General features: G+C 47.1%; 1 protein-coding gene across 4 annotated transcripts in view; it reads left to right on the forward strand.

Annotated features, from left to right (window-relative positions):
* Positions 1-14,854, forward strand: part of Vps35l (VPS35 endosomal protein sorting factor like) — a 98,633-nt gene that overhangs the window by 15,987 nt on the left and 67,792 nt on the right. For all 4 annotated transcript variants that reach the window (XR_012443190.1, XM_074059548.1, XM_074059547.1 and 1 more), the window contains 2 exons: positions 4,392-4,476; positions 9,562-9,621. Coding sequence is in view for 3 of the 4 variants with exons in the window: in XM_074059548.1 (XP_073915649.1) it covers positions 4,392-4,476; positions 9,562-9,621 (145 nt within the window). In the remaining variant the exon portion in view is untranslated. The remainder of the gene's footprint in view (positions 1-4,391; positions 4,477-9,561; positions 9,622-14,854) is intronic.

Below are 14,854 nucleotides of genomic sequence, written 5' to 3' on the forward strand. Positions count from 1 at the left end.
ATCAGGAGGAGATTTAACTTGTGTCTTCTCAAACAAAGAGATCAAGACAGTGTCTGAATAGTACCTGGTTAGTAGTAGCAATTCTCCAGTACTTTAATGGCTGCAGAGATCACAAAGGTGCAGGGATGGGGACACCAGCACAGGTCACCTCATTTGCTCTGTAGCAGGGGCTTTCTTTTTGGGGGAGGGGGAGGGGTTGGAAGCTTTATTGAAGTGTGTTTTACATATCAAAAAAGCTCCCTGGGGATAGAGCCTTTGCCTGGCATGCAGGAGTCCCTGGGTTTGATCCCTAGCACTGTAAGATAGGTAGGTAGGTAGACAGATAGATGCCCTTCCATTGTAAATGTGTAATTCAGTGATTTTGGAGCAGGGTGTGGTGGTACATGTCTGTAATCCCAGCACCAGGGAGACTGAGGCAGGAGAATTACAAATTCAAGATCAGCCTGAGCTTCTAAAAAACCAAAGGCTGGGGATGTAGCTTTGTGGGTAGAATGCTTGCCTGGCATGTACAGAGCCCTGGGGTTCCATCCTCAGCACCAGTCTGAAAAAATCCACGATGCCCAGGCTTATCTCTGGACTCAGCGTTACTCCCATTGTTCTGTAAGCTAGTCCTTGCGCCACTTGCACATGGTCTCGGTTGCTGTAGCATTATAGGAAATTTTGAAAATAGGTTGTAAGTCTTCTAATCTTTGTTCTTTGTCCAAATGGTTTTGCTTGTTTTGGGTTCCTTGCATTTTTATGTGAATTTTAGGATCAGCTTGTCAAAGTCTATTAAAAAAAAAAACCAAAACAGTCCTTCTAAGATTTAAATAGGGATTGTATCCAATATGCAACTGTTTTCTGATAGGTAAATCCTGCCACCTGCTGCCGGGCATCTGGTTCCCTCATGGGCGATTCCTGGGCCGTCTGCGGGCAGGTGGAGAGACTTGTGTGGATGGGTATACTGCTGAGAATGGAGCTGCTGGTTGAGGCCATGGCTGTGTCAGTGTCACCAGATTGTGTTGAGTGCTCGTGGAGGCCATGGAGTGTGGGAGCTGGGCTGTGAGCCTTCCACCACCATTCCATGTCAGCACACTCTTCTTCTAATTGTCCCAAGTTAGGAGGCAGTGGCACCATAGTTTGATGTGGTTTTAATTTGCAGTTCCGCAATTCCTGATGAAATTGAGCGTGTTGTCACACGATCATAGGCCTCTGGGGCTTCCTTCCCTGTAAATGCCTTTTGTTGAGTTCTTTTGCCATTTTTGCATTGTTATTTTTATTTTTCCTCCTTCCTCTCTCAATCCCTCCCTTATCCATTTGTTCTGGTTATTCAAATATTTTTTTAAGCCTTGCTTTTACAAACTGCTGGTATCCTAGCATACCAAGATACTGTTAGCTTTTTTCAACTAGCATTGAAAAAAGAAATCCAAAAACCAAAGAAGAAACACCCTGTTAGTGTTTTTTCAGCAGTGTTAGTAAGTTTGATAGCATTTCTAGCGGTGACTTGACTCTCAGCCTTGCCTCCATGCTAGAATTCATTTGGAGCTTTAAAAGATTCCGACATCTGGGCTGTGCCCAGACTTGTTTAGTCAGCGTATGTGTGTGGCAGGGTGGTGGTGGGGGAGTGGAATCAGTTTCCAAGTGACCCTGGAGTTGAGGACTTGGTTTGCGGAGAGCCTGTTCATTGAGTAAGCCGTGGCTCCTGGAGGCTGACCAGTCTATGGGCAGCACTTGCTGGAGCCCTTGCTACACATTCTGGTTCCATGCTGTCCTCACAGATGTCTTGACCAGTAGTTGGCCTGGAGCAGTGAATTTGTATCTTTAACACCCCAGTGTACAGGCTCTTACCCAGGGAAGTTTTAGGGACGAGCACCTTGGCACTTTGAAAAGAGTAATTTACATGGTAACTTCAAGCCAAAAGATAATCATGGCTTTAACTTTGGATTAAAAAATATTCTGGTTCCTGTTGTTCTTTATAAAATATGTGTTCTATGTAACCAGCTTGGGGAGAAACCAGTGCACGGATGTTTGGGAAACCTCAGCTGGGTTTAATTTGAAATCTTCTGGTGGAATTCTCTCTCTCTTCTCTCTCACTGAAGGCAGCCCCTTGTTTGTGAGAGGCCTTGCAAGTCAGGCTTTGAGCAGGAATGTGGGAGACGTCATGTCCCTAGAAACCAAGAGCAGGGTATGGTGAACCATCGTAGGATGCAGCGTTTGTCCGTGTGAGTGTGCACGTGAGTGTGCCTGAAATCTTCTGGGCTGATTGTGTACCTGGAGCTCTCATGAAGGGTGGATGAAAATCACAAAGCAAGGCAGCAGGAAGTGGAACTCGGTGGCACACCCAGGCCATGCTGGCTGTCAGTGCCGCTCTTTTCACAGCTTACTCCCCCACAAGGCACATCTGGGCCACGAGAGGAAGTTTCCAAGTCAGACCCAGTGTTTACTTCTAGTCACAGGTGCCGAGGAGCAAGGTGGCTCACGGATTAGATGCTGGGCAAAACTCCGATGAAAACAAATGCTGGCCTGTCCCGACATGGTGGAGGCTCCACCGTTCTCTGCATGCTGGGAATGCATATTAAAGGACCTTTCCAAATGTCCAGAGACTTTTTTAAATTTACTTTTGGTGGTCCTGGAGTTTGAGCTCAGGCAGGTGTTCTACCACTTGACTGAGTCATCCCCACCTCCCTTTTTTTTGGCTTTGGTTATTTTCTAGATAGCGTTTCTGCCAGGGCAGCCTGGAGTGTGATGCTTCTATTTACACTTGCTGTGTAGCTGGCTGGGACGACAGACACACTCTACCATGCCCAGTTTTTTATTGGTTGGGATAGAGTCTCTCAAACTTTTTGCCTGGCTGACCTCAAATCTTGATCCTCCCCATCTCTGCCTCCTGAGTAAGTAGGACCACAGGCATGAGCCATGACTCTGGTTCAAATTTTATTTTATTTTTAAGTGACTTTTTTTCTGAAGGTCAACCATAGAGGTGATAAAATACAAAAAGTTATTGATTCCTTATGCTATCTTTTGAATTTGTAATGACTTCAAGGAACAAACTTTAGTTCTTCAAAGTGGAAATGGCTCTTTTGTCTCTGGTTCTCAAAGATGACTTAACCTGGGTGTTTGGGGCCATGCTGTGGTGACAACTGGTAGAAATATTAGGGTGCTGCTGTGATCCTGAGTCAGACATGCACTCGAAAGTCTGCATAAGAGTGTGTGCCTCTGACCTAAGTCAGGCAAGCCAGCACGCACACGGGGGCGGAAGGACCCCTCAGTTTTTATCCCTGATGCAGGACTGCCCCTTGCTCTAACACAGGGAGCTTGGGTTCACAGTCTTTGTGATCGGCAAGCTTGAGGTTTAGGAGAGGACATAGGGGAAGAGCAGACATGATTGGAGAGTGTGGACAGACACTTAATTTGATTGGTGTTCTCGAAGACAAAGAGGTGACCCATAAGGTGGGAATTGTAAGAGTCTGGGGAAACTGAGACCTGAAATAACTGACCTGAAATGGCAGCACCAAGTATATAATTAACCCATGGGCCAAGGGGACCTTGAAGCAGAGATTCCTTTGGACAATAATTATCCTAAAGCTAGCAGTTTGAGTTTTAGGCCATCTGATGACAAACAGTTCTCTGCTTAAAGGCAGAATCTTTATAGCCAGGCAGTGTGCCACCGAGCACATAGACAACTGGGGAAGTTAGCTAATATCCACAATGACAGACATGCTCCATCGTGTAATACTGGTGGCTGGGGAGGGAAGGGAGTCAAACCACGACCCTGAGATTAATTAAGAGTCTCATGCTCTACCAACTGAGCTAACTCTTTGACAGAAAAGATCCAGTTTAGTTGATTGTCACACAGTGTAGGGATCACCCAGTGCCCTGGAAACCCAAGATGCAGGTGGCATTGAGGATCAGAGTTCCAAGGAAACACTCACCATGTTCACTTGTCACCTTTCCCTTCAGGGATGATGAGGAATGAGTGGAAATGATTGACGTGAGTTTTGAAGCCTGGAGGATGTGTTTATGGTGCCATTTCAAAACAACACTAAGAGTCTTGACCACACTGGAATAATCTAGAGGAAGCCGGGCTGGAAAGCCCTTAGCACAGTGATTGGTCATGTGAAGGGACATGGAAGGAGGGGGGCTGGGCCTGTGCAGTGGACAAGCAGAGTGCTTCTGTTGAGGCTTCCTGGATGGGGCTTTCCAGAACCTTCCTTAGCAGGCTGTGTTGTGAGCAGAGTCTAGTCCCTTTGTCCAAATCAGATTTGCTTATGATTTGATTCTCTGGGCCTTGCACCAGGGGACATTTAAGTACCTCATCTCATCTGTAGAAATGGTTAATTGTTCAGCCTGGAGGGGCCTACCCAAGGTGGATACGCCAGAGTGATTTTTTCTTTTCTGTTCTCTCTTTCTAGTGTTCAAAGCTTCTTTCAGACACCAGCGTTATTCAGTTCTACCCAAGCAAGTTTGTCCTCATCACCGACATACTTGATACCTTTGGTAAGCACCAGCCCCTGTTCTATCTGGAGAACAGCATTTGTTTTGTCAGGAATTGGGTGGGACACTGCTCTAAGGTAGGTTGTGCTGTGGTTTAGGTAATGAGCTAAGACATGAGGGAAACCAGCATGCCCCCCAGGCTGGTTGGGGCAATGGTACACAATTATGGAATGCACGGTGACATTTTAGTACATGTGTTCAATTGCAGTGATCAGATCAGGGTAATTGGCACATCTGTTGCCTCAGACATCCTCATTTCTTGGTTCTGGGAGTGCTTAGTCCTTTGTGCTAGCTGTTTTGAAGTGTCCACTTAGTTAATTGTCGTTGACCATCAACACCCTCCTGTCCAACTGAAATGAGGGCTCTTTTCCGAAGACTCCTGGTGCTGTTTTTCTGATTTTCAAATAGGCCTATGAAGTGACTAGTGGAGGGGCTCTCAGGGAGCATGCATCCTGTCTGAGCCCGGCCTGTCCATCCCACCTCTGGAGCACTGGGAACTCTGTGTGGCAGGGTGATCCACTCATCTCACGGCCAGAGTCCCACAAAAAATCGCCTTCAGAGCCCACCCCCAGCAACCTAAAGCCCTCTTACTTACGAGGCTCTACCTCTTCAAGATTCCATCTTCTCCCAATAGCACCAGCCCGGGGACTAAGCTTTTGACACATGGACCTTTGGGCACCCAAACTCTGGCACTGAACCTGACCTCTTCCCAGCCCTTTCCCTGCCTGCAAGGTCTCTGTCTCGGAATGGCACCGCCATGTACTCAGTTGTCCCAAGTGTTTCCCACGTGCCTGCCAAGGGCTGCAGCTCAGCCTCCCACAGCTCTCCCAGCATGCCCTCTCTCTGTCTTCACTGTTAAGAACCTGCGTCCTCACCACAATCCTTGTCTGCTTGGATGGTGCCTGTTGGTCCTCGGAGGTCCTTATGCTACCTTATGGCTGCCGTGGTCCCCGCTCATATCATAAGCAGAGAGATCTTTTGCAACCCAGGAGAAAGATCTGAAATGACAGGAATAACCTGGAGAAGCAGGAGGCTGCTTGCCCACTGCTCAGTGATGGATGCTGAGGCCAGGATATCTTGTGATTAGCACTTCACCCAAATCCCCAGGCTATATGTGACAGATAGCATGGATGGTGCCCCAAAGAACTGGAAGATGTTCTTATCTCTTGAGAGCCAGAAGTCAGAGCAGAGGCCTTCACTGTCTCACCAAGGAGGAACCTGTAGGCTCCCAACCTAGCCTGTCTTGTCTGTAACCCACCAAAAGAACCAGTGTGTCAGAGTCAGTCAGAGATGAGTCAGTTCTGCACAGCCCAGGCCTGTCCAGGAGACAGGGAGTCTGAGCAAATTAACTCAGAGAAGTGACAGAAAACCTAATCAGCCTGGGAAATGGCTCATGCTAAGAAGTTCAGGACCAGTTTCTGGCTTCAGGTACTGCTAGATCCAGGAGCAGTGTCATCAGGACCATGTCTTTTTCTAGCACTTTCCCTTGGGTTCATTCTCAAGCTTCACAGGCTGTCTTCAGCTTCAGTCAGCTTCCTGCTGGTGCTTCAAGCAATCCACAGATGTCCTGCAAGTCCCCCTGCCTGGCTGGGGTCACATGTCAGGGCATGAGCCAGCATTCCAGGACTGGGTCATCCCAGAAGAGAAAAGATGCTGTTGCACACTGGACCTGGCTAAAAAATAGGACCTGTCAGAGTCAGATGGTTTTGAGAGGAGGCATCAGGCTCTGCCAGGTACAGGGAATGGACCAGCAAAAAGAAGAGACACAAACCCCTGCCTTGTGTCTCTTGTGTCCAGTGAAAGATAGGGAACTTCTAGGGTGACTCTGCTGACCCCACCATGTGCTGGCAGTGATCAGTGCTGCAAGCCACATGGCTGTATAGGGGCAGGAGGCCAAGCAACAGCCCATGCAAAGGCCCTGGGGGGAACATGCCTAGCGGGTTTGGAGAATTTAGGAGGTCAGGGTGGCTGGAGTTGAGTGAGAAGGAGAGAGCAGGAGCTGACATGCCAGAGGCTGTGAGGGCCTTGGGGCCGCTGAAAGGACCTGGGATTTGACTCTGAGGGGATGAGGGACCCAGAGGTTGTTGACAGGGTAGGGACACATTCCTGCTTGGATTTGACCAGACTAGAGGGGAGGCTTGGGGGTGGAGAGGGCTCTGGCCTGGGGGTGTTGCAGCCCTTCCAGTTTCCGGCAAGGGTGGCATGGTCCCAGGAGGCAGTGAGGATGGCAAGGAGCAAGGAGCAACCCAGCGTGGAGGCGGCATGCCATGTTGTGGTACCGGGGTTTGAACTCAGCCTCGCACTTGATAGGCAGGCACTCTACTGCTTGAATTTCTATTTTTTAACAAGCAGTATTGCCTTCATTGCTGGGGTTCACATTCGGAGTGCTGCACTCATCTGGTCACGAATGGTCCTAACTGTGCTCCACAAGAAGATGTGTGACAGTGGGGGTGAGTGCCTTGTCATTGACACGATTGACAGGGTCCAGTATCTTGAGCAGGGATGTGGGACATGGCCTGGCACCCACAGGGACACAGGTGTAACAGGAAGACACACGCCTAGCTTCTGCTGGGATCCCACTGTGACAGGGTTGCTTCTGGCTTCCTGCCTGCCTCTTCCTGCAGAGCTGTGTGCACGGCAGCCCTAGAAAATGGGGATACCAGAGAGTTGGCCTCCTCTGAGGGCTTCTGGGGGTAAACGAGGGAACACATAAGACACATAATGGCTTTCCTCCGCTAAGAACTGGCAGGCAGGATCCCAGCAGATAACTGAATAGAGCCTGGCTCTAAGGCATGCTAGAAAATGCTAGGTGTGCCATGGTTCTTTGTCATGGCCGTGATGTATAAGAAAGTAAATGTAGGATTGGGCATTATTTCACCAGACAGTTTTCGACTACCTTAACAAAAGAAGAATAGCTTATTTGGCCAAAATAATGTTTTTTGTAGTTCATGGTTTCTTAGAATAGAAAGTGAAATACATTCATGTGAAATACAGAAGTTATTTGTATTTATTTTGGCTCTGGTCTTGGAAGGCCGCAGGCTTTTGTGTAGGGGCAAAGGCAGTTAGGCACAGTCTGTTCTGTGCCTGTGGGAGGCTGCCCAGCGGGACTCCTTTGTGTCTCTGAGGTGGCTTTGCATGCAGCTCCAGTGCCGGCTCTGTGGTCACCACAGGGCTTTCTGTGTGTGGTGAGTGAAAAGACCTCCTGCTAAGAGGGAAAAGGCAGGTGGCACCCAGGCCTGGGCTTCTTCCTCATGCTCCGCTATACCTTGGAGTCACCTGGGAGCTCTCCCACATTGCCAGTGCCCCTGGTGCGCCCCAGACCGTCTCTTGTCTGAGCCTCTGAGGATGTCACCAGGTCTTAGAAGCACTGGTTCAGGGACAGGTGGGAGACTTGTCACCATTCTGAAGACTCCAGAGCCTTGGGTGTCTCCTTGCATCTTTGGTTCTCACACCTAAGTATGTTTAAGAATTTTCTGGCATTGTGGTTCAAACTCCATAGTCCTGTCCTCCCTTCCAGAACATTCTTTTTCAGTAGCTCTCGGGTGGGCCCCGAAGTGCATTTCCAGGAGTGTCTTTGGGCAATTGTGTGCAGGTGGCCCACCCCAAGAGGTGCCTCACACAGCTGCAGTGTCAGCAGCCCTGGAGATGGAAGGGACACTCCCCTGTTAGCCACAGTCCCCAGCGTCCCCTCTGCTCTCAGCATGGCCTGCCTCTCTCCCTGCTGCCTTCTCTACTTCATTCTCACCCGTGTCATTTCCTGATGACATCACTAGATCCTTACAGCTTTCCCACTTCTTTCCATGTATGAGCAAAGCTTGTTTGTTCTTCACTGCTCTGAACAATGGGGTTATGGGAAAAAAGCAAAACAAAACAGAAACAGAAATATTTTTAAATTGAAGGTGGTTTGTGAGGGTTCTGAAAAGCAAGACCTGCACTTTTTAACCCCATGTGCTGAGAACATTGTCCAAAATATATACAGAGAAAAAATAAAGCTCCCTGTACTATCTGTGGAGTCCAGCCTGCCCCCTTGATCTGGTAGCCCTTTTATGAGAAGCCTTTTTATGGGGACATAGCCATGTCCCTTCTTTGTTCAATCCTGGCCATGGCCGCTTTGGCTGCACAGTCAGAGTTGAGTAGTTGAGACAGTGATTTGTGACCTATAAAACCTAAAATGTTCATCCATCTATCCAACAAATACCGAGTATCCGCCAGATTCCAGGCCCTGATCAGGTGCCGTGAACACAACAGGCACAGCCTGCCCCGTGGACTCACTTTCCAGTTCAATCTCAGGTTCTGATGCTCGAGACACAAGGCTTGTCTTATGAATGGTGGGGCAGGCGAGGCTGGGAGTAGAGGGGCCATGGAAACTGTGGCTAATGGGCACGTCCGTTCCATCTCACAAGCAGCTGCTGACCCGCTCCAGCCGTGAGGCACCCTGTGGGGATGCGGGCATATTTCTGGCACATCTTATGTGAAGAGGCATATTTTTCACGTGAATTCTCCCAGAGTTTGCCTGTTGTTAATTAATTCAAAGCTTTTTAAAACATTTTGTGGACCATCGCGGTGTCAGCCCAAAGGCTGTCCGTTTGCAGCCTCTGGCCTAAACCTGTATGCAGAATGTAGAGTTTTCTGTTGAGTGCATGGAGAGACCTGAGTTTCGGTGAAAACTTGAAATGGTGACGTCGTCATGTTTCTTCTCACAGAAAGGAAAATTCCCTGACTTCAAACCCCAGTCCTAAAAAAAAAATCCCATTTAATTAAAAAAAAATCCAAGCTGGATGTGATGTCTCCTGCCTGTGGTCCCGCTACTGGGGAAGTGGAGGTAGGAGGATCTCTAGTCTGAAGATGCCCTGAGTGAAAGGGTTAGGGGTGTGATGCAAGTGGTAGTTTGTTCTGGGCTCTGAGTTCAAATCCCAGTAGCACCTACCCCCAGAAAACAAAAGAAACATAGTTTAAATTGTGTCCCGCTAGGTGGCAGCTACCACAAGTTGAGGTTTACCTGGCTGGTGACATCTTGCTGGTAATTAAGGACGTGTTTGGTGCTTGCTCCTCGAGGTGATGCCCACACCATATGTCCTTTTCCCTCAGGAAAACTGGTGTACGAGCGGATCTTTTCCATGTGCGTGGACAGCTGCAGTGTCCTGCCGGGTAAGTAGCCACAGCCGCTCAGCCGTGCTGGGTGGCGTCCTGCCCTGGAGCTGCGACTTCAAGTCAGGCTTTATTGAAAACGCATCAAGTTTTTAATTTTGTGTGTTAAAAGTTAAAAGAGTTACATTTGAAGACTTCTGATCACCTCAGCCAACCAAAACCATTAGGAGGTTCGCAAATAGGCCAGGTTACAAGTTAGCAAGTAATTAGAACGTGGAAAAACACAAAGGTATAAATACAGTGAGACTCTGTCCAGCCTCCATGCCGTCCTGTTTTCCTCGGCTGCTGGATGTTTCACTATTTTCCTACATGGCCTTTCCTAAGAAGCAAATTGCTGTTAAAAAAACCAAAACTTTATACATTTAAAAGAGCAATGTCAACTCAATCAATAGTAACAGATGCTTTGAGTCTCCAGTCTGTACCCAAGTGATGTTTGCATTAAATTTATTGCCAATCAATTTAAAATTCTCAGGAGGTTATTATGGGATGTGGAATGATGAATTTCTCTTGTCATATAAATGATAATGATGGTGTCTGGAGGTGCATAGCTCTCAGATGCCAGAAGACCTGCTTACTTATCCCCCCACCTCCCTCTGCTCCTAACAGCGCTCTTTCCAGGAGACAAAGACATAGTGTTAGTGACACCAACTCATGATTTGACCTTTGTTCTTCTTTCCTTCACCCTTCCCTTTTCTTTTTCCCCTTTTCCTGTCTTCTCCCTGCCCATTCTTCCTTCCCTCCTATCCATCTGTCCTTCCATTCATGTACCCAACCATCTATCCATCCATCCATTTTCTTACATCTATTTAATGTGTACACTTCTCAGAAAGAATTATACACACCTGTGGTCTATAAGAATCCAAGGAGCCACTGGTCACATTATAGGACAAACCCCAGTGTGGAAGAGTCAGGGACTTGCTCAGGGCTCTGCAGCAGCTAGTGAGAGCCCCACACCTGTGCTGCCTGCTACAATGGCCACCTGTGGCTCTCGAGTCACAAACTGAGATGTAAAAGACACTTATGAGTGTAAAAGACACTGGATTTCAGAGTTAGTACAAACACAAGGCCTTAACCACTCATGAGTCACTCGTTTATATTGATTATATGTTGACACATCTTGGATGAGATGAGTCAAAATACGTTATAATGAATCTCACCTATTTCCCTGTGCCTTGCTTCGAGTGGCCCCTGTGGTATTTCAATGGGCTGGCACTGCCTCAAGCCTCCAATCCACTCATCCCCTGATGGTGGTTTTAACAGCTCTGTTGTGCTCTAGGTGTGTCAGCATTGGAAGGCAGGGAGCCTGGAAAGGTGGCAGAGGCCAGCCCTGGTGGGAAGACCATGTCTGCTGCCTTACGACCTGGAGAAATCTGACCCCATTACTGGACTTAATGCTTGCCACCTGGTACTTCCTGTGTTGGACCTGCAGCACACTTAAGCTGACAGATGGAATCAAACCCAAATAGATGTTTTCTCTGATGATAGCAGTGATTTCCTTTCTTTCCTCCTTCCCTCCTTGTCTCCCTCCCTCCCTCCCTCCCTCCCTCCCTTCCCTTCATTTATCTTTCTAATGATGCAAGCTAGGCAGGCACCCTGACCCTGAGCTACACCTAGACCAGCAATGTTTTTACATCCTTTTTGCTACAGATTTTACTTCCTTTTATTATATGCCTCCTAACCACTTAAAAATATTCACATGAAAAGGCTTGGCATGGCGCTGCTCGCTGCACGTCCTCGAACCCAGAGGCAGACACGGGAGGACCCTGAGTTCCAGGTCAACCTTGGTTATGCAGCAGGAGCCTGTCAATAATAATGATAGCGATAGACAGTGTGATAGTGTGACCGCCTCAAAGGCATTTGGCTTTGCATCTACTGAATACCTCTTCTTTTCAAACAACTTTTTAGGGCCAAATGAGGAAAAACTGCTAATAACTGACTCCATACCTAAATTCTGAACATTCAGAATTAAAGGCTGTTTTCCTACTCACTTTCAGTCCTTGTATAAATATATTAGTTAGCACTTGTATCACTAAAATTCTTCTTAGATACCTATTCTTTTTTATCTGTAACAATGTGAATCAGACTTTTGCTTTTCTTTCAGTTAAAATCATCTACATGTTTTTCTCTGGTTCTCAGAACCCAAGAGGGGAAGGGGCTTACATGGCTCAAAATCACTGGCGATCTGGGGAGTGACTCTTAACCAAAATTATGAAGAAAGCTTTGAAATTTACTCTGCAGATTCTGCCTAAAGAAATTATGTAGATGGAGAAACCTGGTGGCATTTGTACTCATTCTTTCCATTTGAATCGTGTTCTGACTGGTGAATTTAAGACTTGAGTTCTTTGCCTTCAGGAGTTTTAACTGAGGTTTAGCTGCTATGAATTTAGAAAGATTCCAGTGTCTTCTGAGCCTTTTGAGTTGATGAAAAGTACACAGTAAGCAGAGTGTGGTAGTGCACAGCTGTAATCCCAACACATGGGATGTTGAAGCAGAAGGATTATGAGTTTGAGGCCAGCCTGGGCTATATATCGAGACCCTGTCTCACAAAAAAGAAGAAAAGCATATATTATTAGGCATGGTTTTTTTACCCCAACATTTCTTTTTTTTTTTTCTTTTATTATTCATATGTGCATACAATGCTTGGGTCATTTCTCCCCCCTGCCCCCACCCCCTCCCTTACCACCCACTCCGCTCCCTCCTTCTCTCCCCCACCCCCTCAACACCCAGCAGAAACTATTTTGCCCTTATTTCTAATTTTGTTGAAGAGAGAGTATAAGCAATAATAGGAAGGAACAAGGGTTTTTGCTGGTTGAGATAAGGATAGCTATACAGGGAGTTGACTCACATTAATTTCCTGTGCGTGTGTGTTACCTTCTAGGTTAATTCTTTTTGATCTCACCTTTTCTCTAGTTCCTGGTCCCCTTTTCCTATTGGCCTCAGTTGCTTTTAAGGTATCTGCTTTAGTTTCTCTGCGTTAAGGGCAACAAATGCTAGCTAGTTTTTTAGGTGTCTTACCTATCCTCACCCCTCCCTTGTGTGCTCTCGCTTTTATCATGTGCTCAAAGTCCAATCCCATTGTTGTGTTTGCCCTTGATCTAATGTCCACATATGAGGGAGAACATACGATTTTTGGTCTTTTGGGCCAGGCTAACCTCACTCAGAATGATGTTCTCCAGTTCCATCCATTTACCAGCGAATGATAACATTTCGTTCTTCTTCATGGCTGCATAAAATTCCATTGTGTATAGATACCACATTTTCTTATTCCATTTGTCAGTGGTGGGGCATCTTGGCTGTTTCCATAACTTGGCTATTGTGAATAGTGCCGCAATAAACATGGATGTGCAGATGCCTCTGGAGTGACAGTCTTTTGGGTATATCCCCAAGAATGGTGTTGCTGGATCAAATGGTAGATCAATGTTTAGCTTCTTAAGTAGCCTCCAAATTTTTTTCCAGAGTGGTTGTACTAGTTTACATTCCTACCAGCAGTGTAAAGAGGGTTCCTTTTTCCCCCGCATCCTCGCGTATACCTGTTGTTGGTGGTGTTGCTGATGATGGCTGTTCTAACAGTCCCCCAACATTTCTTGATCCAGGCTATGTGTGAAGAGACCATGTACTCCGGGTGATCATGTCATTTTATTTCCAGCTTGGGAAACCATGTCAGTCTGTTCTGTTGTGGCTCTTGGTCCCATCACCTCAACAAACGCACGTTCAGATTCACCCCGGGGCTCATGAGACCCACACCAGGATGAGTGGGCAGGGGTCTTAGCTGACCTGGCTCTTCAGCCACATGCTAAGATGCTGTCGCATCTCTGAGTAAAGCTGGTAGAGATTTGGCAGTGAGAGAACTGGAATCATTGGACTCCTGCTGCAATAGCCACAGAGGTCAGGTTCAAAGACAGTAGCACTGTAGGAGTGAGAAGTGGAACGAAAACCTCTGCCCTTTGTACCTAGGTCTCTTCTGAATTGATTTCCAAATTCCGAATTCCTTCTCCCTGTAGGAGTCCAGGTGCCAAAGTATAAATCGTGTCATGGCTTTCCTTTGCTCAGAACCTTCTGGGAGTTTCCATCCCACTTAGGAAAAAGCTAAGAGGCCTTGCCAGGGCCGCAGCCCTGCGTGACCTGCCCTGTGATGCCTGCTCCTCCCTCCCTCCTGGTTTCACTGGCCTGTGCTCTCCTTTGAGCACGCTGAGGTCATACCTGCCTTGGGGCCTTTGCACTTAATGCTTTTGTCTTCTTGGAATGCACTTCCTCCACATGTGAACATGGCTGGCTTCTCTTTGTCATTCAGCACCCAGCTCAAATGCCACCTGTGTGGGGGTCTTCTCTGCCACCGTGTCTAAGGATCCTCCTACCTGTCACTCAAGCCATGCTCTGCTCAACCCCAGTACCTACTTTCCTTTTTGTCTTTCTGTAATACCAACTTTCATTGGCTATTACCTTGTTGGTTTGCCCAATTTTTTCTTTTCCTGTTGTTACTTGTCTTCTGTCACTAGAACACAGCTTCCTGAAAACGTTTGCCTATGTGCTGTCACCTCCCCAAAGCCTGAACACTATCTGTAGCTGGCTGTTGAGGCATTTGTGTCGAGCAAGTGGAGTAAAGGAATTAATGAATTAGTTTACTATAAGATGTTAAAATCCTATATAACACAGTGCTTTTCCTAGACTATGTATTGTGCTGGGAAGAAAGCCTGAAGGCTGGGCACTGTGGCTCACACCTGCAATCCTAGCTACTCAGGAGGCAGAGATCAGGAGGATGGATGTTCATAGCCAGCCGGGGCAAATAGTTCACAAGACTCTATCTAGAAAAAAACCTATCACAAAAAAGGGGTGGAGGAGTGGCTCAAGTGGTGAGAGCACCTGCTTAGCAAGCAGGAAGCCCTGAGTCAAACTCCAGTGCTACCAAAAAAAAAAAAAAGAAAGCCTGAAGACTTTGTGCAGATCGTCATATCTTGCAGCAAGAGGTCCACCTTGCAGGCGACCTGAGTCACTGATTTTTCCACCTTTGCCAAGTCTTGGTTCCGTCAACTGGGAAGTGGAAGATTTTGTACATAACCTCAGAGAACTATTTTTGCTTTTGGATTTCAGTCCTCATGATTCAGTCCCATGAATCATGGGAAATTAACGCTGCCACTCCCTCTCCCAAAAGACAATATTGACAAATGAGTTTAAAAATAATCCTCATCTTTTCCTGTGGGGATCTCTTGAAACTTGAAAAATAAAAAAAGTGCTT

The sequence above is a fragment of the Castor canadensis genome, chromosome 17, assembly GCF_047511655.1.
Source record: "Castor canadensis chromosome 17, mCasCan1.hap1v2, whole genome shotgun sequence".
Lineage (NCBI taxonomy): Eukaryota > Metazoa > Chordata > Mammalia > Rodentia > Castoridae > Castor > Castor canadensis.